The sequence below is a fragment of the Cryptotermes secundus genome, unplaced genomic scaffold (assembly GCF_002891405.2).
Source record: "Cryptotermes secundus unplaced genomic scaffold, Csec_1.0 scaffold568, whole genome shotgun sequence".
Taxonomy (NCBI): domain Eukaryota; kingdom Metazoa; phylum Arthropoda; class Insecta; order Blattodea; family Kalotermitidae; genus Cryptotermes; species Cryptotermes secundus.
Window position 1 is genome coordinate 122,521 of NW_019725423.1, and position 22,978 is coordinate 145,498.

General features: G+C 37.9%; 2 protein-coding genes across 5 annotated transcripts in view; one reads left to right on the forward strand and one right to left on the reverse strand.

Moving 5' to 3' along the window:
* Positions 1 to 1,889: 1,889 nt before the first annotated feature.
* LOC111863387 (RING finger protein 145) overlaps positions 1,890 to 22,978 on the reverse strand; it is a 35,083-nt gene continuing 13,994 nt past the window's right edge. For 3 of the 4 annotated variants that reach the window (XM_023849660.2, XM_023849659.2, XM_033751041.1), the window contains 3 exons: positions 20,026 to 20,196; positions 6,995 to 7,113; positions 1,890 to 5,252 (listed from right to left, as the gene is read on the reverse strand). In XM_023849660.2, coding sequence (XP_023705428.1) covers positions 4,464 to 5,252; positions 6,995 to 7,113; positions 20,026 to 20,196 — 1,079 coding nt within the window. In that variant the 3' untranslated portion in view covers positions 1,890 to 4,463. The remainder of the gene's footprint in view (positions 5,253 to 6,994; positions 7,114 to 20,025; positions 20,197 to 22,978) is intronic. The other variant, XM_033751040.1, reaches the window with a different exon arrangement.
* Positions 17,903 to 22,978, forward strand: part of LOC111863389 — a 39,153-nt gene continuing 34,077 nt past the window's right edge. The window contains exon 1 of the mRNA XM_033751037.1: positions 17,903 to 18,053. The gene's annotated coding sequence lies outside the window, so the exon portion shown is untranslated. The remainder of the gene's footprint in view (positions 18,054 to 22,978) is intronic.

Sequence of the window (22,978 nt, forward strand, 5' to 3'; positions counted from 1 at the left end):
GAAATTTGTGTTAAAATATGTCATCCCAAAATAATTAAAATATATACTGTAATGTTATATTTTAGCATCCTGTTGCACTGATTTATGTCCATGATTTATTCTAACCGTCTTACAGTGCATACATTTATTCACCCCACTCTTCCCTCCTGCACTACATGTTTCAGCACAGAAGTGCCATCTTCAGGTGCTTTTCGATGTACGTTAAACTATTTCATTGCATGCCCTGTTGTCTTTATACTAAAATATATATTCGTCATATATATTGATAAATTTCAAATATTAAAAATATTAAAACTGTTCAGGATTTGTCATCCTNCAGTTTAATGTATATAGAAAAGCACCTGAAGATGGCACTTTTGTGCTGAAACATGTAGTGCAGGAGAGAAGAGTGGGGTGAATAAATGTATGCACTGTAAGACGGTTAGAATAAATCATGGATATATACTGTAGTGTAATAGTTATTCTGATAACATTTCGTTTCACTGTTCATTCACTTTATAAAGTGGAATGGAATAAAGGAATATGGGTATTTTTTGGGGGGGGGTAGAGGAAAATTCAGGACCTATTCAAGCATCCATATTCCCTTTTCTCCAAGATTTCCAGTCAGTTATACCTATCTGTGTCGTACCCATTCTTATATGTAAGGGGAGTGATGAACAAATAAGGCGTTTTGAGAATGGAAGTTTAGATATTTGGATGTATGTTTATAATTAAATTATGTTTAATATATGCATTAAACATACATTAGTAACAAAATAACTTGGATTTACAGTATAAAAGACTTAAAGGCAACAATTGACATCACTAAAGACAAACACACAAGAACTTTGCAGTGAGACATTACATAGTATCATTACAGTTTATATACAGACCATACAATTGCACTTATATACAGCCTCTTTAATTAATTATTTTTCTGAATGCTGTATAGTATAGGATTTTTGATCACAGTGAAAGAAATAGCAGTGTAACATTTGTCAGCATTACAAAACTTGTACTGTCTGGGCAGGTTACTAAGCCCTTGCATAGTCTTGGAAAAATATAATTGACCTGTGCACAGTGGCAATTTTTTCAGTAATTTACACTGTGAAGGTCTTATACTTAGGTTTAATTTCTTACACTAATGTAATAATGCAATTACTTCCAATAACCACAACTTATTTCATAATAATTCAATTAAATCCAACCTGTCCACAACATAACAATAGATTGAAATTTACACTTTAATTTTGTCTTGTCATTAATGGGGTAATATGACAAATAGCCCACTTCAAAAATTGTGTTGATGCTATCAGCTGTATCTGAAAACTCTTAACATGTTGAATTTGTCATGATTTCATTACTTTAACCTCATAGTATTAAAGAAACCAAAGGTTCATCACTTGTCATTTCTAAAACACAATCATACTGTCATATTCTGTCCTCATTTGACTCAAAACCACATCACATAAAATTTTTCAGGGAATTCAGTTAAGTATTACCCTTTTGTCCAAAACCTTAGGCTTCACAGAAGCATTAATTTACAAATTTTGACCAAAATAGTTTGATTCTAAAGAGTTCTGGCGATGGTGTATAATAAACAGAATTACTGGTTTTTTGGACCTTTTCTGTCATCCAGTATTCTAGAAAATAGAAAACATGACGTTTCGGAAAGTAGATCTGTTTCCATCCTCAGGTGAAGGTGGCAGGAAGATGCCTACTCGGGTGGGACCCTTAGAAAGAGCTTGAGATTAGCTCTCTCTAAGTGGTCCAACTGAGTAGGTGTTTTCCCCCTTCCATACCTGAGGACGGAAACATCCAGTTTCTGAAACGTCATGTTTCTGTTTTCTAGAATACTGGGCAATGGAAAGGGTCCAAAATCCCAGTAATTCTGTGTGTAAACAGTTTAGTTTTCCATCTTGTTTTTGTTGCATGCCAAGACAGTCATTGTAACCTTCCTGTAACCCTTTCTGGTAATCCTGAGAGAAGAGCTTAAATTAAATTCCATTTTATATTACAGTCATCTTAGACCTTCTGGCAAATTGTTGAGTTGTTCAGGTGGAAGAATCAGATGCTCTTCCCATCTAGCTGTACCACAGAGATTCAGGCTACTGGCATAATTGATGTGTGTGTGTGTGTGTATATATATATATATGTCTCCCTCTACAGCCACTAGTTTGTAGTAATTTCTACTTTGATTAACTGATTTTATTGTATTTGATATTCAGCTATTACTAAAATTTGCCTACAAAACTAGTCAACAGTGACTACTACTTCACAAAGAAATGTGTTATTTCAGTAAATGAGTGGATCAGAAAAAATTTCAGGCAAAATTGTAACAACTAATGAGATGAATGTAAAGTGTGTTCACAAAGTCCCTTCGGGGTTTAGAAAAATTGTGGCATGCAAACAAATTGAGCTAGCCACATGCAGTTTGCGGCAGATCATAGTGAAACTCTGGAAGTTTTTTACTGACCTCAGTAGACCTTGATGTGGACTCCTTTGGTAGCATGGAGAACGTCCAGACTATTTGGGCTCTTGCCAAATTCTGTGGAGTATATCTGCTGGAATAGCCAAGATTGCATTCCTGATATGTGTGGGGATATGTCGTGTGTTCCGAATACCAGTTAACGGACTTTATAACATGAAGACCTGTATCAGGAATGTGATCTCGGCTATTCCAGCAGACATGGTCCACAGAACATGGCAAGAGCTCGAATATTGTCTGGATGTTCTCTGTGCTACCAGAGGAGCCCACATCAAGGTCTACTGAGGTCAGTAAAAAATTTCCAGAGTTTCACTATGATCTGCCATGAACCACATGTGGATAGCTCAATTTGTTTGCACGCCACAATTTTTCAGAACCCCAAAGGGACTTTGTGGACACACTGTATTATGACAAAACATTGTCGTACATTTTGAGGTAATGACTACTGAGTTGGATTTTTTCATTACTCATATACATGAAAGATATCTATTTATTTATTGGTGCACTTCACTAGCCTCGTTGTGTTTATTTAAGAGCATATAATAAGATTGGGACAGCATTGTTACCAGAAGTTGATGATGGCCTCTTAGGTAATGCGAGACACAATGACCTTAAAAATGATCACTATATAGTTTTCATACAGTGTAATGTGGAGGAGTTTTTAAGTCTGTAAGAAGTACATGGGATCAGAATCACCTAGAGAGAATGTGTGTGTATGTGCCTGTGTGGGACTCTTGTACCTGTAAATTCTTTGCCATTATGCCTGATTGTTTAATATGCATTAAGAATATTGATTGGAATATGTATGCATCATCCTTCAGACCATGTCAGATCATAAACAATGACTACAGCAGAAATCTGGCATTATTTTATATTATTGTATAGTGGGGCAAAATAAGTTTCATTGCCATGTTTTATGTCGCTTGAAAGTGACATGTATGTAAAGGGGTTATTGGAGGTAAATTTGTTAATCATTTGTTTCTTTCATGGGGGTATAAGAGGAGGCTGATAGATCAGTTAAAAGCAGTTATCTTGACACCATATGGTTTACTTTGCTGAAATTGAGTCAAGAGTTTGATAAGGAATTTGAAATGTTAACTTGTAAACAGAAATAAATAAGTTTTGTCTGTTTTACCTTCTTTTTGGAAGGACAAAATCAAATACATGTGGGTCATGCATGTTGCAGAAATATATTGCACATGATAATTTTTCACAAGAACTTAACATTTGACATCACTGTTGCTGATTGTGAATTATGTAATGTGAGACAGAAGATTTTTCTGTAAGTGCCCTGATGTTTTTGTCAGTTCCACATGCCACCCTTTGCGCTTACTAAGAACCAAGAAATGCATACTGTTTTCATGAATACAGTTTATTCTAAACTATACCGTGATACCCATATTTCATATTGACTTCTGTGCAAAGGTACTTAAGAGAGCCTTTTGTAGGAATGTAACTCTCATACTATGGGAGATCTACTTTACATGTTTGTGGAGTGTGGAATTTAGTTGCTCCATAGATCTGTAAGCACAAATGCACTAAAATGAATCAGTTTTCTGTATATTGCACAGGGAAATAACCTTAAATGTAATATCATGTCCTTCTTCCTTTTAATTCCTAGGAGAAATATAGAGCCTGACAATGCAGATGTGGTAGTTGGTTCCATCAGTTTTTCTATTATCAGATGTGTGTCTAAACAAACCTGAATATTCCCACTGTGGAACCTAAAGAGACTGATGAGTGAGCTGTGACTTCCATACTGCTGAAATTTCATAGTATAATCATCACAGACAGTCAGCAGCTTGTTCAATTCATGTACTCCTTTTAACTACAAAAACATAGAAAGCACTTTTGAAATGTATACCTATTGTAAATACTAACATTTATAGCTAACCATTCTTGCATATTACCTGTGATATGCCAGACATATTATTTGGACCATTACATTTGCGTTTGTTAAATCAGTCATTCTCAGAGCTCTTTTACAAATTGGAACTTAATCAAATTTAAGTTCACGTTTGCAAATGGGGCAGTTGTCAGAGGCTTTGAGACACTGACGAAGGCAATCACCATGGAATATATGATGGCAAGGTGTAATACGAGCCAATCGCATGGGACTTAAACAAACTGCACACACATCATCAAAAGCAGCCAACTCATCTGATGTAGCATAACGATATTGGTTGATCACAGCACGTTCATTATTGAGAATTCTCAAACTGTTGAGTACCATCTCCTTACTTCGTAGGAAGGCATTTAGATACAATACTGTGAAAACAAAGCGGTATTGTCCATATGCAATAAGGGGAATTGAAAGAAGTAGGGTTAGGGCAATGGTAAATGTTCGGAGTATGACTGGAGCCCACAGAATTTCTAAAGATTCCAGGACATTGAGTTGTAGGAAGAGGAGGAGAGAAGGGAAGTTATCAACAAAGACCTTTTCAGTTGCCATGTAGTAGAACCATGTGACAGCAGTGTAGATTGAGGTAGGATGATAATGCTCTAGTCCTTGCTCCAGCCCAAACACTAGCAGCATGAAAACTACAGTAATGATGAAGGTCACTGCCTTGGTCCATTCCAACACAATCTTTGTTGCTGACATGGCAAGGTGCTTGATGTTGGAGTGCTCTGTCATTGTGACGTAAGGTGACCAGTCTTCTTTATCAATCAGTTCCTTGATGTATGAGACACAATATGCGATGACGTTATAGAACATGAGAGAGTAGAGGCAAGTCACCCGCTGTCCAGGTACCAGCACTCGGTCACACAACATGAAAAACACCAACTAAACAAAAGAATAAACAATAATTTCCACCTCATTAACAACATTCAACAAAAAAGATAGATATAAGACATTTATGAGAAGGACTGTTGCTTGTAATAACAACAGTCCTAGTCCTATTTACAGTTTGTAGTGTTTTATTAAAGATTATTTTCCAGTGTGATATACTATTTCCCTGTGAATGAGACACAAGTGTATAAGATGCATAATGGTTACGGAAGTATATATTAAGAAGTGTCTTTTCTGAACTGCACTAGGGCATACAATGCACTGTGAATTTAAGGATCATTTTGAAGGATAAGAGACATGTCTTATGCAGTGGGAAATAAGTCAGATGTAAAATATAAGGGAGTTCTAAGGTGGCTAAGGAATGCATGGAATCTTAGCATTGATCTTAAGAGATGTATCTTCTTTCTCTTCCAAAAATATGATTAAAATCATCAAATAAAGTAAGATGGAATGGGTGAGGCGTGTAGTAAAAATGGGCTAAACAGGAAGTGGGTACCAAATTTTAGAAAACTTGAAAGGAAGAAGCTATGTGGGAGATCTAGGCATAGACGGAAAGATTCTGCTGCAATGGATCATAAAGAAATGTGATATAAGAATGTGAATTGGACTCATCTGGCTCAGGTTACAGTTCAACGGAAGATTCTTGTATACTCGTATATTGTAATTTTCAGATCCCATAAAAAGCAGAAATTTGTTGACTAGCTGAGTTACTGTTAGCTTCTCAAGGATGAGTCTGCTACATGGAATTATACTTGCAGTGTATGTAAAGTACAACTGAATGCTATGAAATTATATAAATTTTACATTATGAGCAAAATAAAGTAACACAGTCATATATCCTTTAAAATAAATTCTAAATCCAGTTATATAAAGGAAACTTGAAAATTACTGGAAACTTCTTAAAGACTAAAACCATCAAAGTCACTCTTATAGCTGTATGTCTACTCTCAAGAATATATGACCCTTTCCCCTCCAACCAACTCCTGCTGCTAACTGTAAAATTCTGTGACAGTTCAAATGAATCTCCCTAAGTGTTAAGCAAATATATCATTACTTTTTTTTATTGCTAGTGGGGTGGGACTAAGTCCCTTGTACTGCAGCCACTTCTGGCCTATTGTACCAGCCCCAGATGATAGGTGAGGGTGATTGTGGAGCAATTGGTGGAATGAAGATTGTAAGAGGAAACCAAAGTACTCAGAGAAAACCTGCCCCAGTGCCACTTTGTCTACCACAAATCCCACTTGACCAGGCCCGGGATTGAACCCGGGCTGCCACGGTGGGAGCCAGCGACTAACCACTTGAGCTATGGCGCGGCCTAAATATATCATTAATTATACAATATAAATAAGCAGTGTTTTGTTTCTAGAAATATGTAATAACTGGAGGTGATACTTTTTTAAACTTTGTGATAAAATAATGAACTTCTGTTGTTCCATCTACTGCTGTTAGTACCTCATCTTGTGCACCATAGAACTAGTGAATTGTAATACTGATCTTGGATAGAATGGAATAATAACCAGAAAGCATTTATTGCTTGTAAAATTATTAATGTTTAAGATTACACTCAACACCAAATATTTAGCACATGTCATGAGCAAGTAATTCTCGGAATTACTTCAATAGGAAAATATTTAATTTCCTTCCTTCACAAAACAGTGAAACTAGATAAGTGCCAATTGTAGTCTTAGCATTGATGGATACTTTTTCATAATAAACTGACAGAATTGTGTACCTACCTGATTCACCATTGTGAAAATATTAGTCATCTTCATAAAGAGCTTTTCAGTTCTGTCCAGAGGAGCATATACACGCCAAGCAAATGCTGTAATAGGTTTTATTATGAAGTCACATTTATCTGAAATAAAATACATAACAATCATTAGCATCAAGTAAAACAAAAACTAAACAAATGTTGGAACTGCATATTCAGACATTGAATAAGATGATTTGGACACTTACGAGGTTTTTAGAAATCAAAGAGTATTATTCTTTTCTTATGTCAGCAACAGTTGTTCTGAATACTGAATTGGGTGGGATTGAAAAGGAGGAGAGAGTTTATGTATTTTAAGCTACCTTTCTAACATTAAAATGTGCATTAAATTAGAAAGAATATGCTAGAATAGTTAGTCCCGATCAGAATTTAACTCTAATCTTTATGAGGCCGAACCCAATAGAATATAACGAAATTGCATGTTTTCTTATAGTAAATATAGTGCACAGACGTCTAAATTAACAGATATGATAGCTACAAATATATATTGAATTAGAATGGAACAGAAAAAGAGTTAAAACTTCCCTCTGAAATATAAAGCAGGAGTTTCAATCAGCACCTTATAGTATTTGTTAGAAAAATTAAAAAAATAGAGATCGAAGAATATCTCAGAGTAGATTACTTTTTAGAAGTCACATTTTTTATTATAATTAAAATGCCATAATTAAGTTAAATTTCATAAGTGCCATCAAATTAAACACTTTTGATTTAACATTCAGTGCTTATAATACATGGATGTAGCAGATGTGTGGTATGTGATCACCTTAAGCATCCACACTGAGTGGGTCATAGATATAATATATATATTTTTTCATGACTTAGCATTTTAACACATCTGCATTCTCTGGATGTGAAAATATTTTATCCAAAGATGGGCAACAGTTCTATTTTCAAAAGTGTACATAAAACTGGTACAACTGAATAGATGTTTCTTGTACCAAGCACTAAGTTTCCTGGAATCGTTATCTCATGATACATCAAGTTTACCACAAACTAGACTGCATTCTTAGATTGACTATTTTGAGAGGCTTTCAAACTGAACTTGCTATTTAATATACTCCAAATTATAAAACAAAATAGGAATTGCATAATACATTTCATGACACCAGGTCACATAAGCAGATTTTGTGAGTATAAACTGGATTACTGAATTTGCTCAGGATTTGATCTGTTGTGGTGGTGGCAATGGACATTCAGGTTCCATAAAATGAAGTTTTCCCAATAGTTATGTACCTGTACACTACTGAGGGAATACTCTGCATCTAAGAATTATTTAGCTATTTATGATAACCTGTTTTAGTGTATTATTCCTGCGTTTGGCTGGAAGAACTGAGGAGAAAAGACATTTGGCATTGTCACTGCCCATTATGATGGCAGCATTTATGATGAGAAATAGATGATTAAAACTAATTTTCTGTGGCCAGTAGGAGATCCAAGGCCAGATGCTATGTGAGAACAGTTTTGACTATGAAAATTAAGTAATATATTAAGCCATAAATGATTCATTATTAACTTATCAGTCAGGGAATATTCTTCTTTGTCTTAGTTAGTGCCAAACATGGTGTTATAGACTAGAACATTTGAGGATATTAAGGTTATTTTTCAACAGCTGCAGGGATAAAATCGATTACAAACTGGTATCTTTTTCTAGTCTGCCCCTCTTTCAAAATCTGTGTTTCCTCTAAGATCTGCATCACCAACTCTTACACCTTCTATCTTCTGTTTTGAAAGTGTGACAGATATCATCAGAAAATCTCTGAACCATATTTGAAAATATTTATAGCAACTCCATGATTGACAAATACTCGACCACAGTATCTTAATAATAATCAAAATTTATTTTTTCAATCTTCATTGTTATGACCATTTCGCTTTTCTAACACAAATTATCATCACATTTGGATAAAATTTCCTTGCAAATAATCAGAACTAGCTAAGTTTTCCTGTGTGACATTTATGCATCCCTGCAGAATGCAGAAATGTGTATCAGATCATAATAAATGCATTATGAAATGTGGTACACACTGTCCAGTCTGCACTGCATTTGAGCAACCATAATGATGCAGATCTTGTGGTTCTGTTCATGGGAATCTATTTTCTCCCCTGGAAAGAATGTGTTATTGTACTACATTATAGATCCGCTCATCTGCAGCAACCTCTTTGTGCTCTGTATGAGTGGTAGTTCTCTTGAAATATGCATTACACTCCTGTAGAAGCTCCTAAATTCGTCAAATGTAGGAGTAAATCGAGGTCCATCGCGTAACAAGTGATTCCCATTTACTGAGCAGGTGTGGGGCTGTAATTTTTATAATCCTCTTGGGCCCTCCCTGGTGAGTGCCAGTAGTAATATTATGAAATAGGCCACGACTGCTTCATTCCTTTGCAGTCAACTCTATATGATCATTTGAACAACTAATTCGGCGCCCAATTGATACAGTATAGTTAAATGCAATTTCGAAAAAAGATCCCCAGCATGAAAAGCCATGGAAGCAACTCTACCGTGAAGACGGAGGCAACACGTTCCAAAACGTCGATAAAATTCTACCAGACTGCACAGCGTCACGTCCCAGAGGACATTAATCTTTACAATCATCGCTATGAGAGCTTCAAATACTGTAATTGAACCGAGTCAGAAACCAAACGGATTCAATTGTATAGCGAAAGGGGCATTACGTACATGCGTTATACCGATGGTGATTCGAACCTACAGCCCGTAAGATCATTGCGGGGGTGTTTTGCTGTTCTGAAAAGTAAACACGGCTGATAATACTGAATTACTTTGCTACGATTTTCGTTTCAAGTTTGAGTACATGTAACAGTATGACATATTTCCACTTGGTTTACTTAATTGATTTTCTGGTCATTAAGTAACCATCGCACGTAATTTTGAAGACATAGTGACATAGACACTTGATGACATCATGTGGTCGGGCTGAAGAACATTGTTGCCGCTGTCGGCTAAGCAATGGGAGTGGTTAATCTCTGTTTGCTTCAATTCTGAGAACAAATATCGCGTAGGTATTTTAATCTGCATGTGGAATATCTGACGCAGGACATTTCAAATACTTTCTGAGGGCCACGTGAAATATTCTCCGGAGCCACCCAGCATCATAAATAAACATTCAGCCTATCCTGGAGATGTGTTGATCGCAGGAGAAATTAGAAAAATGGGCTGAAATGAATTAACTTTAATTTCATTGAACCCTGCATCAAAAGACACTAACGTTAGTCCATCATCAGAAGTCCGAACGTCCACCATGCATGGAACTGCATGAAAAGACGTAACAGTGTTGTGGCTTAGTGTCATTACTCTGATATCAAGTTTCAGTTATTTACTTCGGAGCTTTTAAAATGGCATGATCACGGACTTGACATTGCCCAAACCTTGCCTTTTCTTTGTGGAAAAGGATAATATGCTTCATGTACCCTTGTACATCTTATTTATGTTGGAAAATAAGGTTACATTTTTTTCTACTCACAAGTATGTTGTCTGCCCCCAATTTCTGCGTTTTGTAGTTTCTTTGGAGTTTTTCCTTAGGAACTGATTGAAATTCACGATTAGCCCATCAGAACACATCAAAAATAGATAACATTAAAGTGTTGTGGAGTGCCACCAAAAAGCCGGGCGATAGGACGTCCATTGATAGGTAACGGCAGCGATAAGAATGTATACTTCTTTAATAACCAAGTAGTTTGTTTAGGGCGTTCAGGAATTACATTCTGGCACTGCCTATAGCACCTTGAATGTGTAGTGATGGTATTATATCACCCGATAAAAAACGTTAATTGGGCTGCATACATTTTTGGAAGAATTCCATGTTAAGTATACATAAACTTTAATAGACCCACGAGTAATTTTCTTTCCTCAGGTTCGGACGATCTGTCAACACGGAAATGTGTAGTTACATCCTCTGCTTCATTTGTGTTTGAGCAAACAGCAAACAATTCAGTAACCTAGGCTGGTGACGTAGGTGTTTTCAATTCATGTTGACAACAATATTTCTTTAGCAGTATGTTTGTGTGGCACAGATATTTAAGACGTCAACCGTTTTGGCTCTATCGCAAAGAGAGAAGGAGGAACCCAACCCCCAACTGTCGTCACAACTAGGTGGGGGGGATTTTGTGGAATTTGGTACAGTCAGGTCAATTAACATATCTGGCATATGAATGGATGGAAATATTATAGTCGTGTTTGAAGTCAAGTGACGAATTTTTTGTTTGAACAGAGAGCAACTTAAGGGCACTTAAATAACATTTAATTTTTTAGTACCAAGAATAATATTCACTACAGATATAATAGCTATTTATTTTCCAGTGTTACTTAGTTTTACTTGTGGTAACTGAACTTCTTAAATTTGTCAGATGCTGTATACAAAAACTAATATGCTTCCATTTCCCAGACGGGTCCCTCAGTGAACAAGAATTGTTTTCCTGGGAAAGGATTTCTCGTAATTAATCAAAGCAGAGTACAAAATTAAGTCAAGTATCATTCTCTGTTAAGTATTACAAAGATAAAGAAAGTAGGGGAAAATGCTGCTGAAAGTATAAAACACGTAATGAATGAAGTTGGTCTGAGGTATGTATTTGGATCGATGTCTGACGTCAGCCCAGCACTCTGCCTGGACTCAATATTCATCCTCATGGACAATCCTAATCATGTTTCATGTTAAGTTTTGGGATCAGTATGTTCATGAAAGTACAACTCATGTTACAAACAGTATAATTTTTCGATGCAAAGGCGTTACAAAGGTAGGTCAGTTTGAGTAAGGAAATCGGTCAGGGAAAGTCCTCTTACCATGCACAAAAGCGGCACAATCTAAATTCCGGGCAGACAAATAATCTTAAGGGGACCGAAATTGGCGCTCGCTCGCAATTAGCCGATGATTTTATGAAGGATGGTACTAGGCAGTTAACCCTTTATTCCAGTATATGTATCATGTGCGTTAACACACCAAATCTCTGCATTCTTTCCTCAGAGTGTATTTGTGTGTTTCATATGGTTCTCGCAATAAACAGCGATTGTTTCCCTAAACAGCATTAATCGATTTATTTTTATAATGAAGATGTAGTGTGTTTCTTGTGAGGTACGAATTGAATTTTTAAATGTTAGAAGAAATTCAGTATTTAAAGTATTAATGAAGAAGAAGAAGAAGACCTAAAGAACCTGTGCATTTCTTACTAATTCGAAAGCAAGAACACCCGTCTAGTCGCGTCCTATGGGAGGAATTTCTTATAACTTGTGTCTGACATCTACCATCTGTTGTTTAATACAACAGAAATTAGCACTCCAAGACTATTGTAAATCAGCAGAAATATTGACGAATAAAACGATGGGCTAGCCGGTCACGGTAGACCAGCGGTCTAAGGCATGTACTATCTTCCCTCGCTTGGAAACCGAGATCGTGGGTTCGAATCCCACTCAGGGCATGGATATTTAGTTTGTCTTTGTGCGTTTTTCTGTGTTTGTATACAGGTAGAGGCCTTGCAACTAGCTGATCACCCGCCCAAGGAGTCNGATCGTGGTTTCGAATCTCACTCACGGCATGGATGTTTAGTTCGTGTTTGTGCGTTTTTCTGTGTTTGTGTANTATTTTAATATGAAGACGGCAAGGCATGCAGTGAACTAGTTTATCGTAAATCGAATAAGCACCTGAAGATGGCACTTTTGTGCCGAAACATGTAGTGCGAGAGAGAGGAGTGAGATAGATGAGTGTATGCACTGGAAGACGGTTGAAATAAATCATGGGCTTAAATCAGTGCAACAGGACGCTAAAATATAACATTATTAATTGAGCATAATTTAGATGAACCATTCAACTTAAGATGGAGCCTGAACTTTGTTCCTTGATGCTTGTGAGAATTTGTATGATGATGGTAATGATGATGATGATGATAATAATAATAATACCTGATAAGCAATTTAATGACATTTGTTGTTATCATTATTCATTTTCTTTTCTGGTTCCGTCTGCTTCTTTAGTGTTTTCCTTCATATACTTTGCAGTTACACTTATGCATTAGAGAGTTTAGTTTTACATTCTCTGAGTAAATAGGGATATCATCCCGCGGCAACTTTCCTTCAGATGGGAAGCCAGGGACTAACCGCTTGAGCTATGGCGCCGCCTTTTAGAAAATGCTAATCTTCGTTTCTCTGCTCGTTATATTAGAGACTTTTCAAATGTTCATTCTTTGTCCATCATTTAAATATTGTCCTGCTTGGTGCACCTATTCTGCTATCGTGGCGGGTAAGGCCTTCGATATATTTGAAATCAAAGGAGTTTCTCTGAATCATATTTTATTTATTAATCTTTTCAAAGTACTTTAGTGTTTATTACACACATTTCTATTCATAATATGTCTCTTGCATATGCATTTGTCATTGTTATTAATCATTTTTATTGTTTCTTTAGAAGCGCCTGATTGTGTATTTTATTGTTTATCTTGTTCTTGTTGCCCTTATGCTCTCCTTTGTTATGTAAGGTAGGAATAGTAGTTTTTCCACTCTGCCGTTTCTTAAACTGGCCTTGTCTCTGCTGTCTTTATACATTTATTAGCTGCAGTGTAATAAATAACATCTACCAGTACATTGCGATTTTTCTGAAATTTCCTTTATAGCTGCTTACTCGGCACATAAATAATAAACAACAGAATTAAATTGAATTATTATGATGCCATATCATAATGGTTGGCGTTATTGCATTAATTTAATTGTTCTTATTTTCTAAATAGCACAAATTGCCTTGTTTTCTCTCTTGTTTCTTTATTCTTGTGTTGATTACTATGCAATTTGCCTTTGGGCTGTTAAGTAAACACGAAAATAAATAAGCCGTTGAACTGAATTACTGGTTTTATAGTTGTTGTCGAGCACTTTAATAAATTAATTACTACTACATGATAGGAAGTAATGTACCTCAGAGATTTTATGATGAGGTGGAATGGATGCGAGCTGCTCAAGATAAGTTTGAATGAAGGAGTTTACATATTTTCGCTTTTTGTTATTCTATACCAGCAAGTTAATTATTTAATGCCGTACTTAATATCCTCAGCAGTGTTTTAGGTGAATTTTTCCGCATTATAAACACATAAAATTTCCAAAGTTAACAGATGCGCTAGAGAGTCAAACATGTACTAATGTTCCTTTGTCCGGGAGCAGACATGGCCCTGCCTGCTGCCTGACAACGCGAGCAGGCGGGACGGTACGGTTAACTGCCAAAATGTCTTCGAGATTAAGAGACTTTAATGACACAGACCTTCGGAAATGAATACAGATTTATTTCAGTGCTGTTTTGTTTTGCTGCTCTGCCATTTATCATATTCTGACATGGAAGTCTTTAGAGCAGCAGAAGGAGTTGTGTGTGTGTGTGTGTGTATGAAGTAACTGCCGCTGTAATTAGCGAGCAGTTTTTTGGGGGACTCCATTCAGTTGTTGTCATATCGAATTTGGAGGTCGGCTCAATTTTCACAACTTTCACATTAAAGTCTTTGCAGTGTAGGCCTTATAACGTCGTGGCAGGTTCCCGCGGTCCTCACAGCCTCCTCACCCATAGTAACGGCCGTGTCGTAATAAATTATGCTGTTCTGTGTAGACCTATAACCATTTTTTTTTACTGATTGTTAATGCATTTCGTCACCTTCATTTACAAATAATTGGATTACTCGTTTCAATAATTGATGACTAATTAAAGATTACTAGGACTATGCCGAGCCCAGCAGCTGTGCGATCTGAGGCGCATGCGCTATTAGGCTGCTCGAACCCTTATCGCATGTTTGAATCCAACAGAAAGAATTGATGCATTTTAGCCCTTTTCTGTGTTATGTTGTCTTAGACGCCTTGTAATAGGTCCGTTGCTATCAGATTTCTGAATGATTTCTTTCTTCTAGATTAATTCTCTGTTGGATCAGGCCAGGCCCATGGCGGATGAAAAGGTATAAAATTGTCCTATGGTTTTATTGTGTTTAAGCATGTACAAACTATTTACCATTAAGTGTGTTTAAAGTACCATCAAGTTTATTCCTGGAATGTATTCGTTAAGGCTCTGACGTACACTGAAATATCCGTTTGGAATGCGGGCTGTCCTGGCCAGTGCTTTCTTGATTCCTCTCAGAATGTTGGTAGATTCGGTGTGGTGCCTTACAGTAAACCACGAGAACTTCTACTTAAGCACTGCTACGTCCGTTCACATCATTCAACGCTAAGTTGCATTTGAGGTTGATGTCTTGTCGCTAAGCAACCAACGAAGAACATGCAGCTGGTATATGATTCCTTACAAATATTAATAACGTAACATCTCTGTATTCTAATGAAAAATTTTGTATTTATTCGAAGTTTCTTGGCGGTGTGTTTTCAGTGAAATTGAATCTTGATCCCTAGAGGGGTTAAAGACATCTCAGAATAGGTACGCAGTCATATTTTAGAGGACGTGGTAACGCAAAGGGCCTGAATTGAATTGAGCAAAATGGAGTAAAATTTTGTATAAGCGAATGGAAAGACAGATGTTTTAGTCGCCTAGTGTCCGGTTACGTTAAGAATGCGTCTAAGATATTCACCTTTTATTATCGGGACTAGTCATAAATACAGCGATTGACTGGAGCACGAAGTAAACGCAATTCATTACGTCATCTTTTGCGCTGCACTTGTGCATCGCCTCTCTTCGTCAGTTCTGAGACAGATAAAACAACAGCACATGTGGAGTAGGCCTAATAGAATTTATTTTCCTTTCGATGTTTTTAGACCCTACCGTGTGATCTTGACGTCGAATAAAAGGTGTCAGATAACAAAGAAACTAACTCAAGACCCAATTCTTTTCTGTTTTAAAAGCATAGTGTTTTTCTGAATTTCCATGAGTCTCTGCAATCTCTTCTTCTATTCGAAGTTGTGCCAACCTTTTTGAAGAATTTATTGGGATAAGTGGGAATGAGGTAGTGTAAGGTTGATAGAAAGGCCGCACCATAGCTCAAGCGGTTAGTCGCTGGCTTCCCACCGCGGCGGCCCGGGTTCAAACCCGGGTCTGGTTAAGTGGGATTTGTGGTGGACAAAGTGGCGTTGGGGTAGGTTTTCTCCGAGTGCTTCGGTTTCCCCTGTCAATCTTCATTCCACCAAATTCTCCATCATCATAATCACCCGGGGCAGTTACAATAGGCCAATCAGTCGCCGCCGTGCCGAGTGAACCCAACTGGACTCCACCCCCGACTAAGCGAATTAAAGAAAAAAGTTGGTAGAACTTCTTGTGTCCTCTTACACCAGAGATGCATAACATTCAATACGACATAAGGCGCTACATGCAACAAAACACTCGTCTGAGACGAGAAAATCTACATTGAATGCATACAAAAGCAACATAAATAACTGACAAACCGATGCTACTTGACTTTACCACTTTTTTTTTGTTGCGTGTTACGCATCTTTGGTGCAGGCATTGTCTTATACTTATTCGATATTTTGTTCCCCCCCCCTCCCATCCAGAGAATAATTGAACCCTAATAACAGTAATAATGCAATCATCCGTTATTATGTAAGATTTGAGGTTTTCACGGCGGTGACTATGAAGAAAGCAGTCTTCTTGGATTTGGCACCGTGTATATCTGTTGTGATTTTTATTCACATAAGGATATAATCTCTTGAAAGATGATGAAGCCAAAAGGATCTTCCCAGAAAAATAGGGCAAATCAGATTTGTTAATTGGTTAGTTCATAATCATCTTTAAGGAACTGTTTATCCGCGACTCTCAGTCTATCAAACAATTAAAATACAATTCAAGTCACTTAAAACTTCTGTCAGTTTAACTTACATTTTTGGTACTGACAGCCTTTCTGCACCAGACATGGTCATGTTTAGTTTAAAGGTCCGTTAATTTTTTTGAGATCCCCCCCATCCAAACACACACACACCCACACGGATTTCCGAGTTCGTTTATTCCTAAGAATCTTGTCCCAAGATTCATTATTTTATTTCTACATGAGAGACTAGCCTATGGAGCTAATTATGGCAAAGAGACGAACGAAGGGCCGTGATGACAAGATCGCAACATTTATGCTGTTCTCAGTAATAATCAGAAACGCTTACCGCAAAGCTCATTCAGTCTAGTACACCTTAAATAGATAGGCAGCTGGAATCACACATCCTATAGTTCTGGTGAGGGCAGTACCATGAAAATAAAAACCGTGGCATAGGACTTTCCGTGTCTTGTATAAGAAAGTGATTTTCAACTAACATGTTCTTAACTTTTGTTTTCTTTAGATTTTGCAGACCTTGTAGGTCTTGGTCCGATCATTTCGTTCTTCAGAGTTTTTATATATTGCTCGTATTTCGAATTCCTTCAACGCACATTGCTTGTTCTGCAGTTAATAAGATAGTGTGACAGATTAATCCATTGCTAGACAACGGCTTGTTACAACGCGTTTCCGGAACAACAAGCTGGAACAGTACATTACTGAGTAGTACAGATCAGTCCAGGATTCAGAGAGCAGTGAGAGATTCTTCGGAGGGATTCGTAAGACAGACGTCGTTCAGAAGGAGTTCAATGCTTGAGCCGTTATAATCAACTGTAATTATCAATAAACCCAATCATCAAACCCAGAACCCGTTATTATTCGTCACGCAACCCCTGATAGGTGACAATATTGTGAAAACTCTGATATTGTCTCCAGAGTTGTTTGATCTTGAGAAATGAAGACAGGACGCACCCAACAACCAGATATGACACCATCGAAGTCGCATTCATCATTGTCTCCACTGATACACTGGTCAGGACAGGAAGAGTGCGCTGTCCTGTGCAATGCTGTCAGACAGCTTCTGGAAAGACTGGACATGTCGTGCCACATCGTGTTCCAAATGTGATGTCACTTTAATTATCTCTCTATCACTGTCGCATCTCCTTGATTATCACCCCTTCACCCTGCTTATTCGCCCTGGTCGGAAGTATATATAAATCCTGGAGTTATTTCATGGGTCCGTAGTTCGTCCTGGACCCCATTCAGAGCCATTTTCAACGACTACCGACTTGCATCTCGTCACCCATCTACAGGTATGTTTGGGGGTTGCCTATTCGATTGGCTATGTCAGCATCATTATGATGAAATCAGTTACGCCCGCTGCAAGACATTTGCCTCCGCTTGTGTTTCACTACTTCAATATTTCTTCGGTTATAAGCCTAGTATTACACACGTATATCGTCTTCCAGTCAATGCCATTTTTTTTTCTGTGGCGCTACAGCCCCAATTTGGTCCTAGACCTACCTCCATGAAACTCTCCGTTTCACTTCGGTTTACTAGATCTTACTCATTCGGTAGGACTCCTTTGGGCGAGTGATCAGTTCGTCGCAAGGCCTCTACCTGTAGACAAACACAGAAAAACGCACGCAAACATCCATGCCCTGAGTGGGATTCGAACCCACGATCCCGGCTTCCGAGCGAGCGAAGACAGTGCATGCCTCAGACAGCTCGGCTACCGTGACCGGCAGTCAATGCCGTTAGGTTGTATTTAAATAACAAAACAGAATCGGAATGCTACTATTTCCTTCCCTCTTCGCAATGAAAGCCCGTCAGAAGGCACGGTTCTTCAGTTCTCCTCGGGTTTTGTACACTTCCAACCACTCTCCTCATGAGAGGCCTTGGAGGCTCATGGGGTTGTGAGAGGTCGAGGTTCCCATATTTTCCAGACAGTTGACTCAGAGATGGCGGTGAGGCTGACAGCCTTTCGCGCCGGCCGCCCTTTACCGCCAGGAAGATTCATGGTACTCATTTCTATTAGAGGCTGAGTCAAACCTAGGGCCATAGTATGGCTGGAAGGATTATGTAAATTGAAAAATCCAATGACCACATCGGGAATTCAACCCGCGACCTTCCGGCTTGTAGCATAGTGCCTCAACCAAGTACGCTACCTCGTCCCTAGCTAACTGATCTCTATGTATGATTGAAGTTCTTGAATTACAAATTAGAAGTAAGAGTAACGTCTGTGTGAGTAAATAAGGACCATGCCACGGGAGTGGGGATATAAATACATTACAAATACGGAATTTTAATTTAACATTTTTGTTTCCTTATAATGCAACATTGTAACTACGTGTTGGATTATATGGGACAGGAATAATGAAGCTGAAACACTGACAGAGAGGTTTATGTTTCAATTGGCCGAGAGCTATACAAACATTTAGGTCTTATGGGTCTCGATTTTATGGTTGCTTTAACTACTGCGGACATAACAGAGAACTTCGAAAGACATCATGTCGTTTATTTCATACATTTTCCAGTATTTATCGAAGCCGAAGTTGTTGTTCGAATAATGCAGTGTTGTTCTCGGATAGGATTCGAATCGTTGTTTCATATTCTTTTAAATTAAATGTGTGTATTTTAAGTTCTTAATTTGAATGTTTCCCTTCTTTAAATCTGTAATTACTACAAAAACAAAACAAAACAAATGCCGTGGTTTTACTCCGTAAGCGAACTATACCAACCAAGCGACCGCCGCTTGTCGGCGAAGTTATTTCCAACTTCAGCGGATAGAGGGTGTCGCGTGGTCAGCGCAATGAATCCCTACGGCCATTAATTTCGGTTTTCTAGACCGGAGCCGCTATTTCCTTGAAGTAGCTCCTCAGTTATCCTCATGAGGCTGAGTGGACCCCGTTCCAGACCCACTACTTCTCAGGAAATCTGGTAGCGCCAGGAATCTAACCCGGGACCTCAGGATCTGTAGCCAGGAAATCTGACCACTAGACCACAGAGACCTACTACATACTGTAATATTAACAAGGAATGAAAACATACCCCGGTCGAGAAAGGGAACTTCTTCTGGTTTAAAATACAATACAAATTAATAGTTAATATTTAATAATGTTACAACATAATTGTTTGTCAGTATCTTCGAGAATAAATCCCTTTAACAGTTTTTACCGCTCAGTTAGGTGACATTTAGGGTGATCTAGTGTGTCACGTGCAGTACGTTTGTTAATATTTCGCCATTACAGTTCTAGGAAATTGAGAACTGAAAATAATTCTTACCTTTGATATTAAGAACCATTGGTCGTAGTCCATTTACGGAATACTTGTAGTTGGCAGAAATGACCATGGGCAGTACAAGGCAGGAATACGCGATCCCCACGCTGCTGACCAGCACCGAGGCATGTCCCCGTGCGAAGTAGGGCAAGAGTAGCACCACTGAAAGGAGGCATACTGCAAAACACAGTACATATGTCCTGTTTCAGCACATTACGTAATCATATTACTAGAAAACATTCGTTATTCATTAAGATATTACATACATCTCCGATTTCAAAGGCTTCCATGTGTACCTTTCTTAGAGGCCGCGTCATAGCTCAGGCGGATAGTCGCCTGTTTCCCACCGCGGCGGCCCGGGTTCGAACCCGGGACAAGCCATATGGGATTTCTGGTGGACAAATTGTCACTAGGGCAGGTTTTCTCCCAGTACTTCGGTTCCCCTGCCAATTCTCATTCCACCGACTGCTCCACAATCATCATCATCTATCATCCGGGGCTGGTACAGTAGGCCAATTAGTGGCCGAAGTACCAAGTGGACGCAGTCTCACCCCACCCCAAGAAACTAAAAAAAAATTAGATAACAGAGAATAGCTGTATCGGCTTCCTTAACCCTTATTATTCAACAATAAACAAGCGAAGTCTGTAAATGGTGTGATTAAACTTGAGTAATTTTTGAGTTATGTAATGATGATGCGACACCCTCTATCCGCAAAAGTTGGCACTAACTTCGCCGAGAAGCGGCATTCGCTCGGTCGGTATAGTTCGCTTGTGGACTACAGGCCATGGAGTAATGATGCTGCCAACTGTAGATATAATGTAGATGTCATTGGATAAAATTGTAAGCTGATCATGAATGATGAATAAGCATGGATTTGGAATGAGGCGATCGTGACAAAGTTACAGTTTCGCGAACGAAAGACACAAAATACTACCATCAAGACAATTGGTAACCCTGTCGATAGTCGAACTGTGACTCTCTGCTTCAATAAATGTGCATAGTTTTAAGTGAAGTCTAAATTATTTTAATTTGTTCGAAGGTTTGGGAGAAATTGTCAATTTTAGAACGGTTCAGCTTTATAATTTTTTTGTTTTATTTAATTTTATTCAAAAGGAAATTCTTCTAAAAATATTCCGTATATATACATCTAACCGTTATGACATTTCAAATGAAATGTAGCTCATGAAACTCCGGGAGAAATTGGCGATTATCTGGTAAATGCAGGTGGACTTTAACATGGTATAATTTGCAGCATATGTCAGTCTTTAAGAGACAGAGTAATTGATGGATTGTCCATTGGTCTGAGCCTCTTATTCACTTTTAAATGACATCCAGTTAGAACTGCGATCAATATTTGACTTGTATCAACACCCAGGACAGAGTGCTGGAACAAACCCCGTAGACTTCTAGTATATAGAAGAAAGCAGTCTTCTGGGATTTGGCACCATGTATATGTGGTGTTAACCGACGTTTCGGAGGAACGTATCGCCTCCATCTTCAGGGTAGGAGAAAAAAATAAATCTGCAAGCGAAGAGACCGTGAGAACCGGTAAAAGCAGACACTGTCTTCGCTTGCAGATTTCTTATTCTTTTTCTTCTACCCTGAATATGGAGGCGATACGTTCCTCCGAAACGTCGGTTAACACCACATATATACGGTGCCAAATCCCAGAAGACTGCTTTCTTCATAGTCACCGCCGTGAAAGCCTCAAATCTTACTTCTAATATATACCTCCCTGATCAATACAAATACGTAGTTTCTTCAGTGTTCTCAATACATTCAGTATGGGTCCCAAGGGGTAAGAACACTTCTGAGTAATATAATATTTTATTATAAAAGTATCGGCATGAAAACGCGAGAATAATTACTTTGAAATTGCTTCGTTATGTATGTGTAAATGTAATATTCTTTCAGTATCGTCGGCATCCAATCTCAGTCAGTATAGTGACTGGGTATGGGCTGAAAGGGGTCTCGCGATAACGTAGTTGGTTGAGGCAATATGCTACAAGCCGCAAAATCGCGGGTTCGAGTTCCTATGAGGTGGACTTTTTTCAATTTACTTAATCCTTCCAGCCGCACTATGGCCCTGGGTTCGACTCAGCCTCTAACACAAATGAGTACCTGGAATCTTCCTGGGGGTAAAGGGTGGCCGACGCGTAAGGCTGACTTTACCCCATCTGTAAGTCGATTGTCTAGATCAGGGGTCTCCAAACTTTTCGAAACGCGGGCCACATTAGGTAATTCAGTACTTTCAACGGGCCGGATAAAATGAGAAATTAATAACTCTAGGTAATATGAGTTTTATTGAAAGCACAGAATTTCATGAACTAAATACAAAGTACGTGAAAATAAATTATCATATATTAATGACAACAGAGAGTAGCAGCAAATGCTCATATTTTCATCACAAATCATAATAAAACAATTAATGTGAATGATGGAACTCTTTTTGCATTCTTAAAATCTGATTACATTGAGGTTCAAATTTTGAAACGCTAATCACAAATAGCGACTTTAAATGTTCATCGGATAAATTTGCCCTGTATTTCGACTTGATGTACTTCATCTGGGAAAAATTTTGTTCACACAGATATGTCGCCGCAAAAATGGAGATAAATTTGCAAGCAAATTTCTTTAAATTTGGAAATTGCTCAGAGTTCAGAAATTTATAAAATGCGATCAAATTTCCTTCCTAGTATTTCTCTTTAATATGATAATTTTCCTGAAGTTCGATAATTTCCATTTGAATTTGACTTGGGACATCTGCAGCATCACAGTCAAACGGATTTTGAAACAATCTAATTTCCTGATCACTGGCATCCAAATCAATAAATCGCTTCCGAAATTTTTCTTTCAAATCTAAAATTGTGAATAATATTAATATTAACATAATATGAAATATCAATATATTTTAAACACAATCTTAATTAATGAATTTGATGTCTATGAACAAGTATT